The sequence below is a fragment of the Mauremys mutica genome, chromosome 3 (assembly GCF_020497125.1).
Source record: "Mauremys mutica isolate MM-2020 ecotype Southern chromosome 3, ASM2049712v1, whole genome shotgun sequence".
NCBI classification, from domain to species: Eukaryota; Metazoa; Chordata; order Testudines; family Geoemydidae; genus Mauremys; species Mauremys mutica.
In genome coordinates, this window is record NC_059074.1 from 205245825 (window position 1) to 205265349 (window position 19525).

At 42.4% G+C, this 19525-nt stretch overlaps 1 protein-coding gene across 4 annotated transcripts in view; it reads left to right on the plus strand.

Moving 5' to 3' along the window:
• The first annotated feature begins 275 nt into the window (after nt 1-275).
• RIN2 (Ras and Rab interactor 2) overlaps nt 276-19525 on the plus strand; it is a 115059-nt gene continuing 95809 nt past the window's right edge. Inside the window, exons 1-2 of one of the 4 annotated variants that reach the window (XM_045010865.1) lie at nt 1209-1362; nt 5745-5807. In XM_045010865.1, the coding sequence (XP_044866800.1) occupies nt 5772-5807 (36 nt within the window). In that variant the 5' untranslated portion in view covers nt 1209-1362; nt 5745-5771. Of the gene's footprint in view, nt 351-1208; nt 1363-5744; nt 5808-13303; nt 13353-19525 lie in introns of those variants that run through there. The other 3 variants (XM_045010868.1, XM_045010867.1, XM_045010866.1) reach the window with 3 other exon arrangements.

Below are 19525 nucleotides of genomic sequence, written 5' to 3' on the forward strand. Positions count from 1 at the left end.
TTGCACTTATGCCATTAACTCTCTCCTGCCTCTGAGACACAGGAGGTTTAGTCAGTTACTGTGTACAAACCACTGGGAGACCTTGGATGCAAAGTGCTTATAGCACAAAGCACTATGATGTGTGTCCCTCTGCCCACACAAAGCTGGGGTTTCAAGCGCACAAACAGCTAAACAGGCACGCATTTGGAGCAAAGGGATTCAACAGATGCCTTTGGAATGTAGCCCTTTAAGTATGCAGCTCGCTAGCTTCCTATGTTAGTGTTTAGCAGGATTCACATCCTCTTCCTCCTCCTGCCCTTCGGTTGTCCAGCTCCAGGTCCATTCTCTACCCACTCTCTTCCAGGAACCAGGTGAGACTCTCACATTTCCCTTTGTCCCATTTTCCTCCATAGCTGTGATCTCCCCTACAGCTCAGGGGAGAGCCAGGTGCTGAAGGGAAATGGGGCTGGCCCTTTAAGGGGTCCCCACTATTCCTGCTCCCCCCACTACCCCAGCCTCTCCCGATTCCAGCCCCCCAACTTCCTCATGGCTCCAGCCCCTGCCACACCTCCCAATCCCGCTACTCCTCCTGCCCCTCAACTTTCCTGCTGCCACACAGCCCTCTGTTCCTCCAACTCCCCCAGTCCCTCCCCACTCCCACCACTGCCCTCCTGCGCTGCTCCCCGCCAATCCCTACCCCTCAACTCCCCCCAGTCCCTCCCCCCTGCCCTCCTGCGCTGCTCCCCGCCCCCAATTCCTACCCCTCAACTCCCCCCAGTTCCTCCCCGCCCCCACCGCTGCCCTCCTGCGCTGCTCCCCGCCCCCAATCCCTACCCCTCAACTCCCCCCAGTCCCTCCCCCCTGCCCTCCTCCCCGCCCCCAATTCCTACCCCTCAACTCCCCCCAGTTCCTCCCCGCCCCCACCGCTGCCCTCCTGCGCTGCTCCCGCCCCCTATTCCTACCCCTAAACTCCCCCCAGTCCCTCCCCGCCCCAACCACTGCCCTCCTGCGCTGCTCCCCGCCCCCAATCCCTACCCCTCAACTCCCCCCCCGCGTCCCCTCGCCGTCAGGACCGTCCCTCCCCCGCGGCTGCCCAGCTCCCCGTAGCAGGCGGGGCGGCAAATGGCCGCAGCGCAGCCCAGCCCCTGCCCCCTGCCGGACCCTTCTGCCCCGCCCTCCCGGGGGGCAGCTGAGGGGGCTCGGCGCAGGCGCCCTGCCCCAGGGGGTTCGCCGGCCGGCCGGCCCTCGGCAGTGGGGAGGGGGTGAGGCGAGGGAGCCTGGCCGGCGCGGCCACACAAAGCCCCGGCTCCTCCCGCCCTCCCCGCTCGGCGAGGCGGACAGCGCCCGGCTGCTCCCGCCGCTGCGGGCAGGAGGCCGAGCCAGGTAAGGGCCGCGCCCCCGCGGGCTGTGCGGACACGCGTGGGGGGCCGGGCCGAGCGATGGTCCCCAGCGCTCCCCCTTGCCCTGAGGGGTCCCCCTCCCCCGCCCGGCGCTGGGGCCGGCTCCGCTCAGTGGCCTGGCGCCCGCGGGGCCGCTCTGCGCCGGCTGGGAGGAGACTCGGGGCCTGTTGGGGGGTGGGATTTTCAGACCCCTCTCGGTGGTTTAGGAGCCAGCCTGGAGCCCTGAAATGGCTGCGCTGCTTTTGAAATTCCCACCCTTTGTCTAGAGTTCAAGGCCAGAAGGGAGCCACCAGCTCCTCCAGTCTGAGCTCCTGTGTGTGTGGCAGGTAACCTCAGCAACCGGAGTGAGACCGAAGCAGTACAGCCGACCCCAGGCTAGCCTGGCCTGTGCCCTAGGCAGGGAGCGGGGTGGCCCCGATGCCGGGTATTCAAGGCCCCCACAATGGCAAGGACCTGACTGAGATACACCTGAGGAGGGTCCCTGCAGTGGGGGCATTGACCTGGGGGGGGGTGTGTTTCTTTCCTGACCCTGTATATGGTGATCAGTTAGACTCATAACCTATAGGTAGCTCGAAAAACTGAACAGGAAGTTGTTCTTATGAGCAGTGCCAAGCAAAAATATTAGAATTCTTATGAAGTCTTATTTTTAACCTCCCTTTAAATTATCTTATCACTCTCCTTTATTGGCTGGTATCCTTTTGTGCGTCTCGCACTAAGTTACTACTGGCTATATGTGAGGAAAACTTCTTGGCTGATGTTCTCTTCAGTAGTTTTAAGAGGCAGATCGTCACCCTATACAAAAAAACACACTACTTTAAAAGGATTCCCAACTACTGTGTTGCACGTGTAACTGACATTATCACATGTTCTCACCTTAGTTTGCCTTCTGTTGTTGGTCATGCATACTTGTCACTTTGTCTTAACTTAAATCATAAACTCTTTGGGGCAGGGACTGTGTCTAACTATGTGTTTGTACAGTGCCTAGCACAATGGAGTCCTGATCCTAACTGGGTCTGTTGGAGCTACAGCAATACAAATGATAAGCAGATTGACCAAAGGTAGTGTGATTACTTGGTCCAGTAGTCTGTTCCAGTGACTGTTAGTCTCTTTCAAAATGGAACGGCTGTGTACACACCCACTCCCACCCACCATCTTTTAAATCTTTCCTTAAAACTACCTATACTATGATATTTACAAATTGCTCCCATCTGGGATTGGCTAGGCAGGTTGAGAACTTTGACTTCTGATTTTCTGCAAAATTTTGTTTTTTATTGTTACCTCATCCTTCCAACCCAGCCAGCCTCCACTTACCTGTTTTGCCCACCTGTTGCATCCTGTCTGATGTGTAGATTATGAGCTCCTTGGGGCAGGGACCTTCTTCTAGCATATGGTGTGTAGCACAATGGGGCTCTGATCATTGAGTGGGGAATTCCAGGCCTACAGTACAAACTTTTGCCAGCATAGCTATGTTAGTAAGGATGATCCCTGGCCAATATAGCTGTGCAGGCAAAAGCCCCTGGTGTAGAGTTATACTGGTATAATTTATTTCACTTGGTAGTTAAGGGTTGGGCACTGGAATAAGCTATGCCAGCAAAACCACATTTTGCTAGTATAAGCTTCATCCATGCTAGGGGCACTTTGCCAGTACTATTTAAGTCTATTCTAGGTTTTGTATACTGCATGCATCGCACCCCACCCATGTACCTATCCGCTCCACCGATACTGACTTGGACTCCTTATTCATTCCATGGGTGGCGTACCTGAGCCCACTTATTCACTGACACTTTAAAAACTCTTGCACCCCAATCTGGGTCTATGCCGGTTATGCGATATGTATGTATCTTTTCATCCTTGCAAACTACATCTGTAACCACCATAACCGAAGCCTGACCCCAGATGTACAGTACCTTCCCTCTCAACCTGTGTATATTTCAGTTCAAACATTTACTTTAATAAAATTTTTAAATCTGAGTGCCTAAAAAGCCCTTGCTCCTTAACAGGGGACCAAAGTGTATGTTGCATAGCTATACCAGGAAAGTGCTCCTAGTGTAAACCTGGACTGAGAAAACACAACCACTTCTTTAATATGTAAGATATGTTATCTTTGAGAGAATTTAATTGTTTCTTAAATAGTAGACTTTATTTGGGACAGATTTTTTTGAATGTTACTTGATTATATGGGCAGTTAGGACTGTACTAGCTAGAAACATCTATTAATAACATGTTATTTGTAGTGTTGTTGTAGCAACCAGGTTGGTCCCAGCATACGAGACAGGGTAGGTGAGGTAACCATTTGTTGGTTCAGTAAAAATATATTACCTCACTACCGTGTCTCTCTCTCTCTCTCTCTTTCTCTCTCTCTCTCTCAGTCACATAACTAAGCAAGAAAAATGGGCATATTTCTATCTGAATTGAATTTCTGATTTGGAACAGTCCTCTTTAGCTATACAATATTAAATACAGACTGCATTTGCTATCACTAACAAAAGGTGTTGCTAAATGCATTGATTTATCTTTTATATTAATTAAAAATAAAACTAAATGCTTACCAAGATTAGTATGGGGGGGATGAATATTGCTTTCCTCAAAATATGGAGGAACAGTTATGTAGATGAAAATCCTTAAATCTTGCAACTTTCCCTGAATCCACTCATCGAAGATTCTATGTTTATAGCTTTCAATGCTCTCATCATAATTTTGTTGCGAATCTATCTAGCAATTTGTTCACATTTAATAAACGAATAAGAGATTATATACAAGGCTGTGAGGAGAGCTGGTCAAAAATGTCAATTACTTTTCCCCCACAAATTTCCCAGGGAGGTTTTCTGGTTTTATCAAAAGCTGAAATAAAAACTCAAATTTTTTCAATGTAAAGCAACCCAACTCTTTTAAGAACTGAACACCATACATTGTTACCTAAAGAAATCAATTTCTGGCTTTTCATTGGAAAACTTCACGAAAAAACAAACTTTTTCTGTGAAAAGTTTTGCTTAGGTAGTACAGCCATTTTTCATCTAAAAATGTTTAGATGGAAAAAATTGCAACCAGCTGTTGATATAATCATTGTGAAATGAACTGGTGGATTTGTACAGCTAAATACCCACCTCCTTTTCCCCCCAAGGATCTTCCATGTCCCATGTTGGTGGTGTTCTGAGGATTTCCCCCAAACATGTTGTTTTTAACATCCCTTCAGGCTCTGGGTTGCAGCCGTAGACTTTCAGGATGAGGAGAATTGGACTGGTATTGGTATTCTACAAAATGTATTGTTGTGAGGATCATTGTTGAGTGAGAGAAGGCAGTTCCTTCTCTAGGGCCTAAACATGATCTTTCTGCAGCATTTTTTGTGTCTCCTGACCCAGACGATAAGGATGGAAATGGGGACCTAGCTAGGGTGTCTCGCCTGGAAATGGAAAGCATCCCTGATAGGTCAGTGAGTCAGTAACCCACATATGTTGTGGAGCAAAGTAATCCAACATTTAAAAATAGCCTCTAAAACTGCTTGTATGAAACAAACCAAAGTTATTGATTGACCAAGAGTTTGGAATGGCTGAGTACATATTCAAGTCTAAGCACAGAACATTGGAAATTTCATATTGGTCATATCTTTGAACATGAGAATTAGTGGACTGCTTAAAAATTGCTGCCAAATTGGGACTTCTTTGTGCTAGGCTCTGTGCAAAACACCTAGGAAGACTGTCCCTGCCTAGAGAGTTTATAAACTAATTTTAGACTGGATCCTACTAAGAACATAAGAATGGCCCTACTGGGTCAGACCAAAGGTCCATCTAGCACAGTATCCTGCCTTTCGACGGTGGCCGATGCCAGGTGCCCCAGAGGGAATGAACAGAACTGGTAATCATCAAGTGATCCATCCCCTGTCGCCCTTTCCCAGCTTCTGGCAAACAGAGGCTAGGGTCACCATCGCTACCCATCCTGGCTAATAGCCATCAATGGACCTATCCTCCATATGTTGTTAAAGTTGGCAGCTTTTGATTCTACTGAGAGAACTTTTTTTTTTATAATGAACAGTTAGGAGGCTGAATTCGGAGTATGTAGCTTATCACAAAAACACCACCAACAACGTAGCAGCTCAAGGGCTTCTGTGGAATGTTATCAGCTTGACAAACATGGCTATGATGCTGTAGTGATGCATTCTGTCATTCATATCCCTCCAATTGTAGAGAATCAGTATTTCACTATGTGAAATGCGTTTGGTGGTCTCAGTCCTACTCTTAGGGCACATCACAAAACCAGTGTGATAATTACTACTAATTGGCACCTTTATTGGCAGTCTCTGCAGAGGGATAAGGCCCTATCGAAAGCCTATTAAATTCATGGGAGACTTTCCACTGATTTTTTTTTCAGTGGGCTTTGGATCAGGACCTGACTGGCATGGAGACTGAACTGTTGCTTCACCTCCTAGAGATGGTAAGATTAGGACATTTGCTTAGGAAACAGATTGATTTAAAATAACTTAATACACCTCTACCCCGATATAACATGACCCAATATAACACGAATTCGGATATAATGCGGTAAAGCAGTGCTCTGGGGGGACGGGGCTGCTCACTCCGACGGATCAAAGCAAGTTAGATTTAACTTGGTTTCACCTATAACATGGTAAAAAATTTTTGGTTCCTGAGGACAGCGTTATATCGGGGTAGAGGTGGATGGTGTAGTAGCAGTGTGATGCATTTGTGGTTTGGTTTGTTTTTGTTTTGAGGACAGAGGGAGTATCCAATATTTGTCTGAGTTTAGTACACTGAAAATAAATACCTCAGTGCTTACAGATGGTAGATGATAAGGTAAAACTTTAAGCAATACAAATACAATGAGGAGTCCTTGTGGCACCTTAGAGACTAATACATTTATTTGGGCATAAGCTTCCTTGGGCTAAAACCCAGCATCTGATGAAGTGGGTTTTAGCCCACAAAAGCTTATGCCCAAAAACATTTGTTAGTCTCTAAGGTGCCACAAGGACTCCTTGTTGTTTTTGCTGATACAGACTAACACGGCTACCACTCTGAAACCTGTCATTAAGTAATACAGTTGCTATTGAAACGGTGCTCTTGTATGCAACAGAATATCAGTGCTGAAAGAGACTGTTTATACCATGGGTGGCCAACCTATGGCTCTGGAGCCACATGCGGCTCTTCAGAAGTTAATATGTGGCTCCTTGTACAGGCATCGACTCCGGGGATGGAGCTGCAGGCGCCAACTGTCCAATGTGCTGGAGGGATGCTCACTGCTCAACCCCTGACTCTGCCACAGGCCCTGCCCCCACTCCACCCCTTCTCGCCCCCTCCCCTGAGCCTGCCATGCCCTCGCTCCTCCCCCTCAGAGCCTCCTGCATGCAATGAAACAGTTGATCGGGAGGGAGGGGGAGGTGCTGGTGGGCGGGAGGCGCTGGGAGCAGAGAGTGGGGAGCTGATGGGAGGCTGCTTATGTATTACTGTGGCTCTTTGTATTAATCTGGCTCCTTCTCAGGCTCAGGTTGGCCACCCCTGCTCTTCCCCTTCTTTCCCTCTCCCTCCCCCCATACCTTTTGTAGCCTTACCACAGAGCTGAAATGGGTTGGAAGGATCCTAGTTTGCATCAAAAGTGAATCTCACTCTAAGGTTGTGTCTGCAGTAACAATAGCGGAAAGGAGAGCCTTTATTAGATCCAGACTAGGGGTCGGATTCTCCTTTTACATCAGTTTTACACTTATTTATACTTCAGAGGAGTTACTTCTGATTTACACCATTGTCAGTGAGAGCTGAGTCAGGTCCAAATAGTTGATCTTCACTCTATAACTTGCTGCTGCCTCATTGTACTTGCATGTAAGCACATATATTATTCAGTGCTCTTACATTGAGCACATGCTGTACTTTTAAGTACAGCTGAACATTCATTTTGCAAAGAGAGTCCCTGAAACTGTACCCTCATTTAATCTAACCAATAGTATGGGGAAAAGATCGTATATTTAAATCTTATTTCAAAAGTGGTTTACTTAAGTAAAGTGACAAACAATTGTGATATCCTCTTAATGCATTTTCATGAAAGGATTTTTGTGATGTAGCCCCTTATAGAGCCATTAAGGAGCAGGTCAGGAATATTTTGCATTCTGTGTCTAGTCATTTAAACAATAACATAATCAAAATTCACTTCAGCGTTTATTGTTGACATATGGAACACATTCCTCCGTTTCTGACCGCATGCTGGTTTGTATGGCCTTTACTGTTGCTTTGATCTTCATGCGGAGAGTGCAGTTTGGAAAAATGGTCCAGGTGTCACCATGCTGTTTGAAACTGAGGGCTTCTCTACACTGGCACTTTACAGCACTGCAACTTTCTCACTCTGGGGTGTGAAAAAACACCCCCCCGAGCGCAGCAAGTTCCAGCTCTGTAAAGTGCCAGTGTAGACAGTGCACCAGGTTCAGGCCCCATTGTGCTGGGTGCTGTACCAACACATAATAAATGACAGTTCCTGTCCCAAGGTACTTACAGTCTAAAACACAAGACATAACAGGTGGGTGAGACAAAAATGTGGGTGGCATGGGAAGAAGGACAAGGTAGCAGTAATGAAAGGGAACTTAATCATCTCCTTCCTTAAACCTCAGAACACAGGTGAGTGCAAAATTCCCTGCAAAAATAGGTTCTTTGGAGAACATGTGTTTAAATACCCAGTTCAGGTTTAATATCCAATTTTGCCTTTGGGCCATGATTATTTCCCTGAATTCTGAAAAGGTCTGCCCTGTGTAATTTTGTAAGCTATTTAAATACTGAGAGCCAGATCCTCAGATGTAAATCAGTACAGTTTCATTGACATTAATGGAGCTATGCAAATTGACACCAGCTGTGGACTTGGCCTGCACTGCACACACTAATTTGAGGCCTGTTCAATTTTCAAAGCCTTTCCTTTCAGAACCTCTTTTTGCTCTCCTTTGCACCATCTCCAGAATGTGTGTGTATGTCTTTTGGCTCAACGCCTAGGACTAAGCACAAGACTAAATGTGACCTCACAAGTGCTTCGCAGAGAAAAATTGTCTTGTAAATGATACCCCTGTTTCTGCATTCAAAATTATTCTTTTTACTTTTACTTTGTTTTTGGTCAACACAGAGTCCCTATGTTCAAATAATTAACTCTGGGGTTCTTTTCATTCTGTATTAGAGCCAAAATACATTTCAACACAAAAATAACATACAGTCTCATTGGCTTTCCCTGCATGCATGACATTACATTTGCTGACATTCCCTTACCTTGCTTCATCTACCTGAAGATCCTTAACATCCTCTATCAGCTAAACTCTTGCTTCCATTGTTCTGTTAATGATTGACTCTGGACATATGCCATATAAGATATTTATATACCTAGTTAGAGAAAAGTTCCAAAGTACCCAAACTGCATCTTGGCCAGACTTAAAGTAGCAGATTCAACTGTATGCTTAGGAGAGCGAATATATGGAGAGACCTGGAAATCCCAGCTTGGCCAACCTGAGACTGCTTTATGTTCCTCCAGGAGCTGAAGGGTATGGCAGATTGGGTAATGAGTGGATGGAGCCTGGACTCAGCCAGCTAACGTAGCAGAGCTAGTGCATAGGGGGAAGTAATTTGTGTCATGTAATGGACTGGCATGTATTAAACTCCCCCATGGAGCAAAGGACAAAATTGTCCCTCTCTGAGTCCCAGTTCAGCCTCATATCTGCTCCTGGGCAAACATAGCTATGCTATATCCAGCCTTTTACTCAGGATTCACAGGAACTCCATAATTGAGTCATGTATTAGGTTTGACCTGATAATGATTGAGGGCCAGAATGTGATATGAATATTTCCTCTGGCATTAATTAGACTGTCTGTGTGTGTGGAACAGCTCATCAGTTTGAGCAAATGAATTCAGTTTGGGATAAACATATCATTATAAAAAAGAACATCAAGTTCACGAGAATAAACACCCACTGCTTTCGTGTCTGGGCCCTTGCTGCATTTCTGACCCTGAGTTTATTTGGCCAATAATTTCTTGGGAAAAAGTTTAGATGTTGGCAACCGTGGGACATAGACAAGTAGTAAAATTTTTATAATAATCTGTTCTAGCAATAGTTGGGGATTTAAAAAAAATGTTTTGCAATGTTCAGAGCAGTTAATGCAAGATGGAAAAGATGATTTAGAAATTTTAAATAGCTATCAAAAAAGGAAGCCAAAATTCTTAGTGTGTTCATAAGGCCCACACCTGCTTGGCTGCTTGGGGAACACCGGGGTACCATATATCATTTAAAATTTCTCTGTCCAAGTACCAAGTCATGAGCACTGCTGTTGTACATGGCTTTTATTAGGGTCCAGAGAAAATCTTATAAGTTGTGAATACACTGGAATTGGAATTTGATCAAAAATTCAATATTTGACATGAGTTTCAGTTTTGGAAAGTGTAACTTGGTGATATAATATTTTTGGTCCTGTAATTTTTATAATATGAGCCATTTGACCTTGATTTTTGTACGTATGAAGCAGTTTACTGTAGCTAAGATCAAGTATCTTTCATTACATACATTAGGAACTGGGAGCTGAATGCTTTGTAAGTTGGCTATAGAAACTGAAACTTGGAAAATGTCTTAGCAATGAGCAATCTTTTCCTCTTTTAGTTAGATTTGTTAAACTATAAATATCAATGTGAGAATTTGTAAATAAAATGGCAAAAATACAAACACAGGCCCAGCTCTTGCAGAAGGAGCACAGGCACCAATCTTGGAAAGACTCCTGTTGACTTTGATGGGCTTTGAATCAAATCAAATGTAGACAGAACCCACTGGGACTTGTAGGAGGGATCTGTCTGCATGGATACAGTTGCAGGATCAGGGTCCCTACTTGCACAGAAACATGCCATAGAAGGCTTTGGTTTTATTGCCTTTCATAATTTGAAGGATCCCAGAGGGTTCTCTGTTTTAATATCAGGGAATGGAGGGGTGGAAATTGTTCTATGGTGTCACCTGACTTTTTTTTCCAAGGGTCAGCACAGCAAAAGAATAGAAAACCCATTTACAAATTTCTGAGCAACAAACCCTGAGGTCAGAATGGAAGAGCTACAAGAATATCACCTATAGCCACAGCAAGTGCACGGCTTTCATGAAAGTTACATGGTACAGAGCAAATTCAGGCTGTAGAAGATATACCCCATTTCCACATTACCCCATCCTGTGTTAAGAGCAATAGGAGGGGGCTCTGTGGGAGGAAATATCTGAGGAGACTCACAGCATCCTGTGATGTCCCTCCCTCCCAGTGTAAAAAGTGTGTGATGACCATGCCTGAACTTGGAGTGCTACCAGGCATGAAACCAAAATATGCTAATTCTATGATGGTATCAGGGTTATCAAGAGTTATGTCTAGCAGTGGCAGCTCTATTTTTCCTTGATGCAAATATAAAAATATAAGGAAATTTCCAATAAAAGTTATAGTTAATAGACCACAAAGGTTGTAGATACCTATGTATTACATAAAGAAACACCATCCATTTGAAATCTAGTCCGGTTTAAATTTGAGATAAAAATAGCTTCAGGTACTTCATGTGTCCTTTAGTCCTCTTGTCAAGTTTTGTGATTTTACAGCCTCTCCTTTTACCACGTAAATGTGTTTAAAATATTTTTCTCTCCCCACACGACCCACATAGGCAAGAAAACAAGATTGTATTGGTTATGCAGAGTAAATAGTGGAATTGACAACGTACAAAACGGAGTCAATGCACAAAATTAAACAATGTTTTTCCTAGATCTTTCAATTATAATAAAGTTAGGTTGTGGTCCTGCAAACACACATGAGACCCAGTCCTGGAAAGACTTAAGCATGTGCTTAAGCACATTGACATCAGTGGGGTTACTTGTGTACTTAAAGTTAAACATGTGTACGTGTTCAAGTGTTTGCTGGATTGGGGCCATGACTAGTTCCACTCAGTTTCCTGGGACTGTGTGTGTGTGTGTGTGTAAGTGCTTTTAGGAATAGGCTCTTGAATCTTACCTGACATTGGTAAGTGTGACATTTTCAGACAGGTTTTTTTTTTAAAGTTGTCAGAATCTCTTTAAGAAAGTAAAGTTGTGATTATAAAACACAAAAAAAGAAACACAAGTATTGGAAAGCTGGGAACTAAACTGAAGTTAAAGTTTTGAAAAAATATAACAGAAATGTTTCAAAGTCTGGCAAATATAAATAATGATAACTAAAGGTTTCACAGACAGCCTTAAGTCTGAGGGCTCGTCTACACATACAGTGTTACATCGACACTGGTGCAGCGGTGCTGCTGTAGCGCTTAGTAAACATGCTCCCTATGTTGATGGAAGAGCTTATCTCATTGGTACCCCACCTGCTCGAGAGTCAGTAGCTATGTTGACGGGAGAAGCTGTCTCAACAGGAGTTTGGGCGATATAACTGTGTTGCTCAGAGGTGTGGATTTTCCATACCCCTGAGCGCCATAGTTATAGTGAAATAAGTCTATAATGTAGACCAAGCCTGACCTTGTGTCAATTCCCATTTACTTATCCACTATGCTTTTTGCTAATTACTGTGCTTGGAATTCTTGGCATAGCTGGCATTAGAAATGAAGCTGCAGTATCTGGAGAGCAGTAAGCCTTACTAAGGTTAATTAAGTTTTTACATAATTTTTTCATCAAATTTTGCAATTATAATCAAATTTCTGTCTCGCCTAGGCAAACGGATAACACATCAAATTGAGTAGGAATTATTATTAAACATATTCTTACCATTTTTTTATATGCTGTGTCTTTGAAAACACACTTTTGTCTTGCATCCGAAGAAGTGGGTATTCACCCACGAAAGCTCATGCTGCAAAACGTCTGTTAGTCTATAAGGTGCCACAGGATTCTTTGCTGCTTCTACAGAACCAGACTAACACGGCTACCCCTCTGATACTTGACACTTTTGTTGTGGCTTTTTCAAGACACGTAAACTGCCAAGATAAATATTTAATTTACTAGATTTTAGATTCACTTTTTTTATGTCCAGAAGAAAAGGATTATTTAATCCCTTATTATTTCAGCAACTGTTGCACACATGTAAGCTATCATTTATAATATATGTTTCCCATGTGGTTAACCGTGGGTCTAGAAACCAAAGAAGTGATTTGGCTCTACTTCACATCTCTTGTTCCTTGCTGAAGAGAGCTTAATGATATGTATCCACCTTTCTTCTAGACTAGGCATTTCCCGTTTACTGCCTTCCTTTTATTGGTAATTTTATAGTTGCCATGTGTTGTTGTGCTGACTGAAAATCCCTACAGTTTCTGTGATGTGGCATATACTGGAGAGTAAATGTCTCCAAAACACCCCACCTTGACAGTTTTGGCAAACTAAAGCCTTATTCTGCTTCAGCTTTCTTTTGAGGTCAACCAATCCACAAAAATATTCTGCCAAGTTACTTGATTTTGTGTGACTTAATTTTCATAATGTATTGTGTTTTGCCAATCACTGAAAGTTATTTTATAGGTTGTGTAAGAAACAGTAATAACACAGTACAGTTGCCTTCTTTATCAGTTACAGCTACCACAGCTTTATTACTAGCTACTCATGTATTTTGCAGAGCTGTCTGTCATAAGGTGGGAGTACAGAGGTTTACTCTGTAGAATTGTGGAAAAGTTTGGAGCCTTTGAATATGCCATTAATGTGTTTAATAGAAGGCAAAAAGCAGAAAGTGTTATTCTAACTGTTCTCATAAAACGCATTTATTTTCTGCTAGTGACTAGAGAGGGCTGCTCTCATAAGACCAATTAATATACTTTGTCATACAGGCACCTCTTCCTTCCAAATCAACATCCTTACAGACATTATTATAACTCCACCTACCAGGAAACTATGTGTCAGTTGTGGCTGGCAGACTTTTTTTTTTTTTTTTTTTGCCTTCTTGCTTACTGGTATAGGTGGAGCTATAATACTGTCTGCAGGGATGTTTCCTTTCCAGGATGGGAGAAGAGGCAGAACGACAAAATACGTTAAAGGTAAGTAATTATTTTCTTCTCTGTGTGTAACCAAGCCTGGTGTACTCTTGTGAATTCTGTCAAATTGTACAGAAGGAAAAAAAAACTTTACTTCGTTAGCAGAGCTTAATTTGGAGTAGCTTCCTGATAGAAATCTGGATTTCATAGGACAAGTGTGATGAATTTAAGAAAGGCAGCTGAAAGGAACTCAGCCCTATTCAGTAGTGCCCTGATGCAGTGAGGTACTTGACTTCAGTGGGATTATGCACATGTTTAAAGTTATGCACATTCTTAAGTAAGATCTATCATGGCAAAAGCCAAGAAGAGATTTTGCTTAAGTGTGACTGTTAGAGTACCTATAATGGTCCTAGTACAGTATTGGCCTTAGTGGTGTAGAGGTTGTATACCCAGTCCCATTGTTTTTAAAACCTATACAATATTCAGAATGTGGTTGCTCGTTTAAATGTATGCGTGCAAAAGTCTCATTATGCTTGGTACCTTTGATAGCTATATGTTAATGAATTTTATAAAGGCATTTATTCCCTAGGAATTGAGAAACTTAGGGCCAGATAATCACAGGTTTGAGATTAGTACTTTAATTTTACTTTTGGGAGCACCAGACCAGATTACACAGCAGATGTTCTTTTAAAATTATACAAGATATTGTTACTTGATAACTAAATAGCAGAAGTACATGTAGAATATGGAACTTTTCTAAATGTAATACAATGAGTGTTGGGGGTTAATTCATGATTGTGAATTTAAATGTCTAATGCTATGAAACTCGGTGCCAGTGAGAAATCACTCCTTTGAACCATATTAAATGTTTCCGCTATCTTGCACTCTAAACTTTCCTCTGTATTGTAGTAACCCAGACAGTGAACAAACTCAGACTTTTTTGCTTCCAGGTAGCTGCTACACAGTCTATTAATCAAATCCAAATAGCAGGTTTACTGACTTTATCCCCTCTGGAAGATTTTGGTCCAAATTTTCAGAAATAGGTACCTAAAGTTGGGCTTCCAAATCCATATTTGCAAGAGTGCTTGATTGCTCAGTAGCTCCCATTGACATCAGTAGAACCTTCTGGGTGAGCAACACTTTTGAAAATCAGGTCACTTATTTAGCAGCCTAAATAAAGACATAGGAGCCTAACTTTAGGGACCCTTCTTTATGGAGGGAGATTTTGTTTTCAAAGGCATACAAGGCAGCTAAGCATCCAACTCCTGTTAACTGCTGATAAAAGTTGGGTGCCTAACTGCTCTTTGTGACTTTTGACTATCTGCCTCGTTAATTATGGCTCCTAAACCCCTCTGTAGGTACCTATATAAAGTGTCCTGATTACCAAAGGTGCTGATCAGTGAAGCTCTCATAGACTTCAGTGGAAGTTGATAGTACTGAGCACCTCAGAAAATCAGGCTGCTTTTATTTAGGTACCTAAATGCCTGTTTAAGCACCCAATTTTGGGCACTCAAATTTGAAAAACTTCCCCTTTATCTCTGTCACTGTATCCCTTAACTAGGATCTCACTCTGGTTTTCAGAATAGAAAATATATTTGGAAGGTCACTTGTTCAAGAACAACCTGACTCTCACATTTGGTTGTATGAGAAGAAAATATAATTATTCCAAATGTCTTGATTTTCTAAAATGAATAGTTTGAGTTTTTAAAATCTTCCTTCTTCAAAAGCAAGATGCTGAGTACATCTAGAGGAATGATGGCCCAGAGATCAGAGTGCTACTCTGAGACTTAGGAGACCTGGGTTCTACTCTCAGCTTCTCCACAGACTTCCTGTGTGTAAAGGAGGGTAATATAAGTAATGTCAGTCAGCATGGGTTTATGGAAAATAGATAATATCAAACTAACTTGATATAATTTTTTTTTATGAGAGTGCAAGTTTGGTTGATAAAGTTAATAGTGCTGATGTAGTATACTTAGATTTCTGTAAGGTGTTTGACTTGGTGCCACATGACATTTTGATTAAAAAACTAGAACAATATAAAATTAACATAGAATCATAGAATTGCAAGGCTACAAGGGACCTTGAGAAGTCATCAAGTTCAGCCCTGTGCTCTGTGGCAGGACCAAATAAACCTAGACCAGGGGTCGGCAATCTTTCAGAAGTGATGTGCCGAGTCTTCATTTTTTCATTCTAATTTAAGGTTTCATGTGCCAGTAATACATTTTAATGTTTTTAGAAGGTCTCTTTCTATAAGTCTATAATATATAATTAAATTATTGTTGTATGTAAAGTAAATAAGGTTTGTAAAATGTTTAAGAAGCTTCATTTAAATTAAAATGCAGAGCCCTCCGGGCCGGTGGCCAGGACCCAGGCAGTGTGAGTGCCACTGAAAATCAGCTCGCGTGCCGCCTTCAGCACGCATGCTATAGGTTGCCTACCCCTAACCTAGACCGTCCCTGACAGGTGTTTGTCCAACCTGTTTTTAAAAACCTTCAGTGATGAGGATTTCTCCCTTGGAAGCCTATTCCAGAGCTTTATAATTTGAAAGATTTTTCTAATATCTAACCTCAATCACCCTTGCTGCAGATTAAGCCCATTTTTTCTTGTCCTACCTGTAGTGGACATGGAAAACAATTAATCACCATCTTCTTTGTAGCAGCCTTTAACATATTTGAAGACTGTTATTGGGTCTCCATCTCAGCTGTCTTTTCTCAAAACTAAACAAGCCCGATTTTTTTAACCTTTCCTTTTGTAGACCTTTTATAATTTTTGTTGCTCTCCATTGGATACTTTAGGAAAGATGTAGACAAATCTCAGTGTGTGCTGCCAGAATTGGAGACAGTACTCCACCTGAGGCCTCACTAGTGTGGCCTCAGGTGGAGGCATGCATTAAATGGATTAAAATGGGGAATCATCACCAAGTTGGTACATTTGTGGTGGGATCCCACACGGATTGATTATTTGCCCTATACTATTTAACATTTTTATCAATATTTTGGAAGGAAACATAAAATCACTGATAAAGTGTTTAGATGACACAAATTGGTAGTAATGAAGAGGAAATGTCATTGATACAGGTCGATCTGGATCTCTTGGTAAACTAGGCACAAGCAAACAATATGCACTTTGATATGGCTAAATATAAATATGTACATCTAGAAACAAAGAAGGCAGGCCATATGTACAGGATGGAGGACTCTATCCTGGGAAGCAGTGACTCTGAAAAAGGTTTGAGGGTTGTGGTGGATAATCAGCAGAACATGAGCTCCCATTGTGTCACTGTGGCCAAAAGGGCTAATGCGATCCTTGAATGTGTAAACAGGGGACACAAGTAGGAATAGAGGGGTTATTTTACCTCTGTTTGTCAGGGTTGCAACTGCTACTGAACTACTGTGTCCAGTTCTGGTGCCCACAATTCAAGAAAGATGGTGATAAATTGGAGAGGGTTCAGAGAAGAGCCACGAGAATGACTAAAGCGTTAGAAAACAGGCCTTACGGTGATAGACTCAAGGTTCTCAATCTATTTAGCTTAACAAAGCGAAGGTTAAGGGGTTATCATAGTCTGTAAGTACCTTCCTGGTGAACAAATATTTGATAATGGACTCTTTCTTTAGTCTTCTTTTTTATCCCACCTCTAAATAGCAGTTACTCCCAAGACTGTAATTTGAGAAGAATGCACGTACTGTATAGTTGGTCATTTTGTCTTCTCAAAGTGTAGGATGGGGTCTGACTGAGCTGTCACAGAGGAGTTTACGAAGAGTAGAGGACCAAATCAGCTTTCTTTTTTTGCATCCAGAGGTGTTTAAAAGTAAACTAAAGTAAGGGCGAGTTTTCATTTCCATTCTTGAAATGGACTGCTCCCATCATCAGTCCATGCTCTGAGTATTGCTAAGTGCAGAGGAGCAGCTTGTCTGGCATGCAGCAGTTAATTGTCACTTTTCTGGAACTAGTTTGGGTTGTCCTGACCTGATGGACAATAGAATTTTTCTTGGCTTGTTGGTTTTCAACAGTTTATGCTTGGCATCCAAAACATGAGCACAAAGCTTCAGAGGCTCAGTGAAAAATCAGGTCAATGTAACACCCATGACAATGGAGTAAATATCAGATATGTTCCAGCAACCGCTGGGCTCTGTTGGCAAGCATGCAGTTCTGGAATAGATCTGACTTGTACCGTGGAGATGTTTAATTTACAAGTATGCTGACAAATGTTGTTAGCTGGCATTACAGATATCTCTCCTAAAATATTATTTCAAAAACCTACTTTTTATGTTGGAATCACAGCCTCTCCCTCGTGTAGTTTTGGGACTGGGACGGCTGCTTGAATGAATCACAAGGTTTATAAGAAATGTTAATTTTATAACATTGTTAATCTACAAGGTATACTGAGCAGCCACCTACATGATACTACTTATGCCTAATATGAACAAATTAACATTTGTAATTTATCCAGTTATATGTACTTTATTTTGTTTTGCATCACTCCCAATCAAGTGAATCACTTTACAGCAATGTGAACAGGCAGTGCACATGAGTTCCACTCCAGACTACTGCATGTAGCATGCATACTGTGTACATTTTGGGGTATTTTGTGGTATTATTTCTTTATTTTGTTGTGATAAATTGGCATTAGATTAAGGTTCTGTTTTAGGCCCTGATCCTGCAAATACCTAAGCACGTGCTTAACTTTACACACAGGCAATAGTTCCATTGACTATAATGAAACTATTTCTTGTGTGTAAAGTTAGGCTTGTACTTAAGTCTTTGCAGGATTGGGGACTTAGACTGTATATTTTTCAGGACAGAGTCTGTATCTTTCTCTGTGAAATTAGGGTTGTATTTGAACAAGAGATGTATCAATTCAGATCTTCATTCAACATCTCAGACATTGAAGATGAACCTGCTGCTTCAGGTTTCCCCAAGAAGAGAGTAAATGTGTTTTCTTCTTCTGAGCTACTCCCTCTTCTGACAGATGTTTTCTCAATGACCCAGCACAAGGAGGCACAGTTGTTATGGCAGGTGTCACCAGGTGTTTCTGTTAAATGTAGGGTATGTGTACACAGCTGCTGTGAGCCAGTCTCACAGCTTGGGTCAACAGCCTCATGCTGGAGCACTAAAAATAGCCATGTAGACGTTGCTTTGACATTCGGGCTCAGCTGGAGCTGTCCTTAGAGATGGGTGGGTAAGCTTCAGAGCCTGAGCTGGAATGTCCATGTTGCTTTTTTAGTAAGCTTTTTTAGTTGACCTAGGCTGCAAGACTCGCTCCCAGCAGCTGTGTAGACAGATCCACCATGTGAGCAAGTGTTCAGTTTTGGGAAGTCGTGCTTTGTCGTAGTCAGTTTTTCTTATGCAAGGTTCTGTGTTGAGGCAGTGAGTGGCCCTTAGAGCATGAGCTCTGTGAGCAACAGGAGAGTTGGTCTCTGGTTAGAGCCAGTTCATGACAGACAGATGTTTCCTGAGAACTGGGCACTGGAGTTAGGCTGAGATTCCCGAAAGGATGGATTGCCTTGCATGCTGTTTGACCACCTCTGTTCCAAGACTGGTGCATATGTATAAATAAAAGAAGTTACACATAAAATATACCCAGACTGGGAGTCAGTGATTTTTTTCCTTGACTGAGGCTGATTTGCTACCTCTTAACAGAAGGGCAGTGCTTGTATCGGAATGTAACACTGGTGTCAGAAGAAGGAGCAACAGTGTAAATGAGAATCAGACCTCTTGTCTGCTTTTCCAACTCATTTAGTATGTTAGGCCTCTATCACACCATACCCAATAATTCCTTTTTGAACATACTTACCTTATTTTGAAACTTTAATAAAATGTAGATGGAAATACTAAGCAAGACAGCCAACATCTGTTATGTACAAGATAGCTTTATAGAGCTATTTCTAACGTTCACAAGACAGACAGGCTGCTAGGGGTTTACCTTTCATAGATAGTTTACCTCCTTGAATGCTTTCAAACCTCCATTTTTGCTGCATTATTATTGACGCAGATAACCTATACCCATCAAATTTTGCACCACAAAGCAGAGTCCAAGATTCAAATTCTAAGCATAGTCTGCAGAACCCTTCTTTGTCACATGGGATATTGAAACACAACTGCTTTCCAGCTGAATCTGTTGTGAGGTTGTTAGTTTAACTATCTATCTTGTCATTTCCAATTCCCGTTTTGCTAGCAGACTGAGTTTAATGCTGCACATGTTTTTGCAGTATCATTGTATTAAAGCAGCGTTTCTC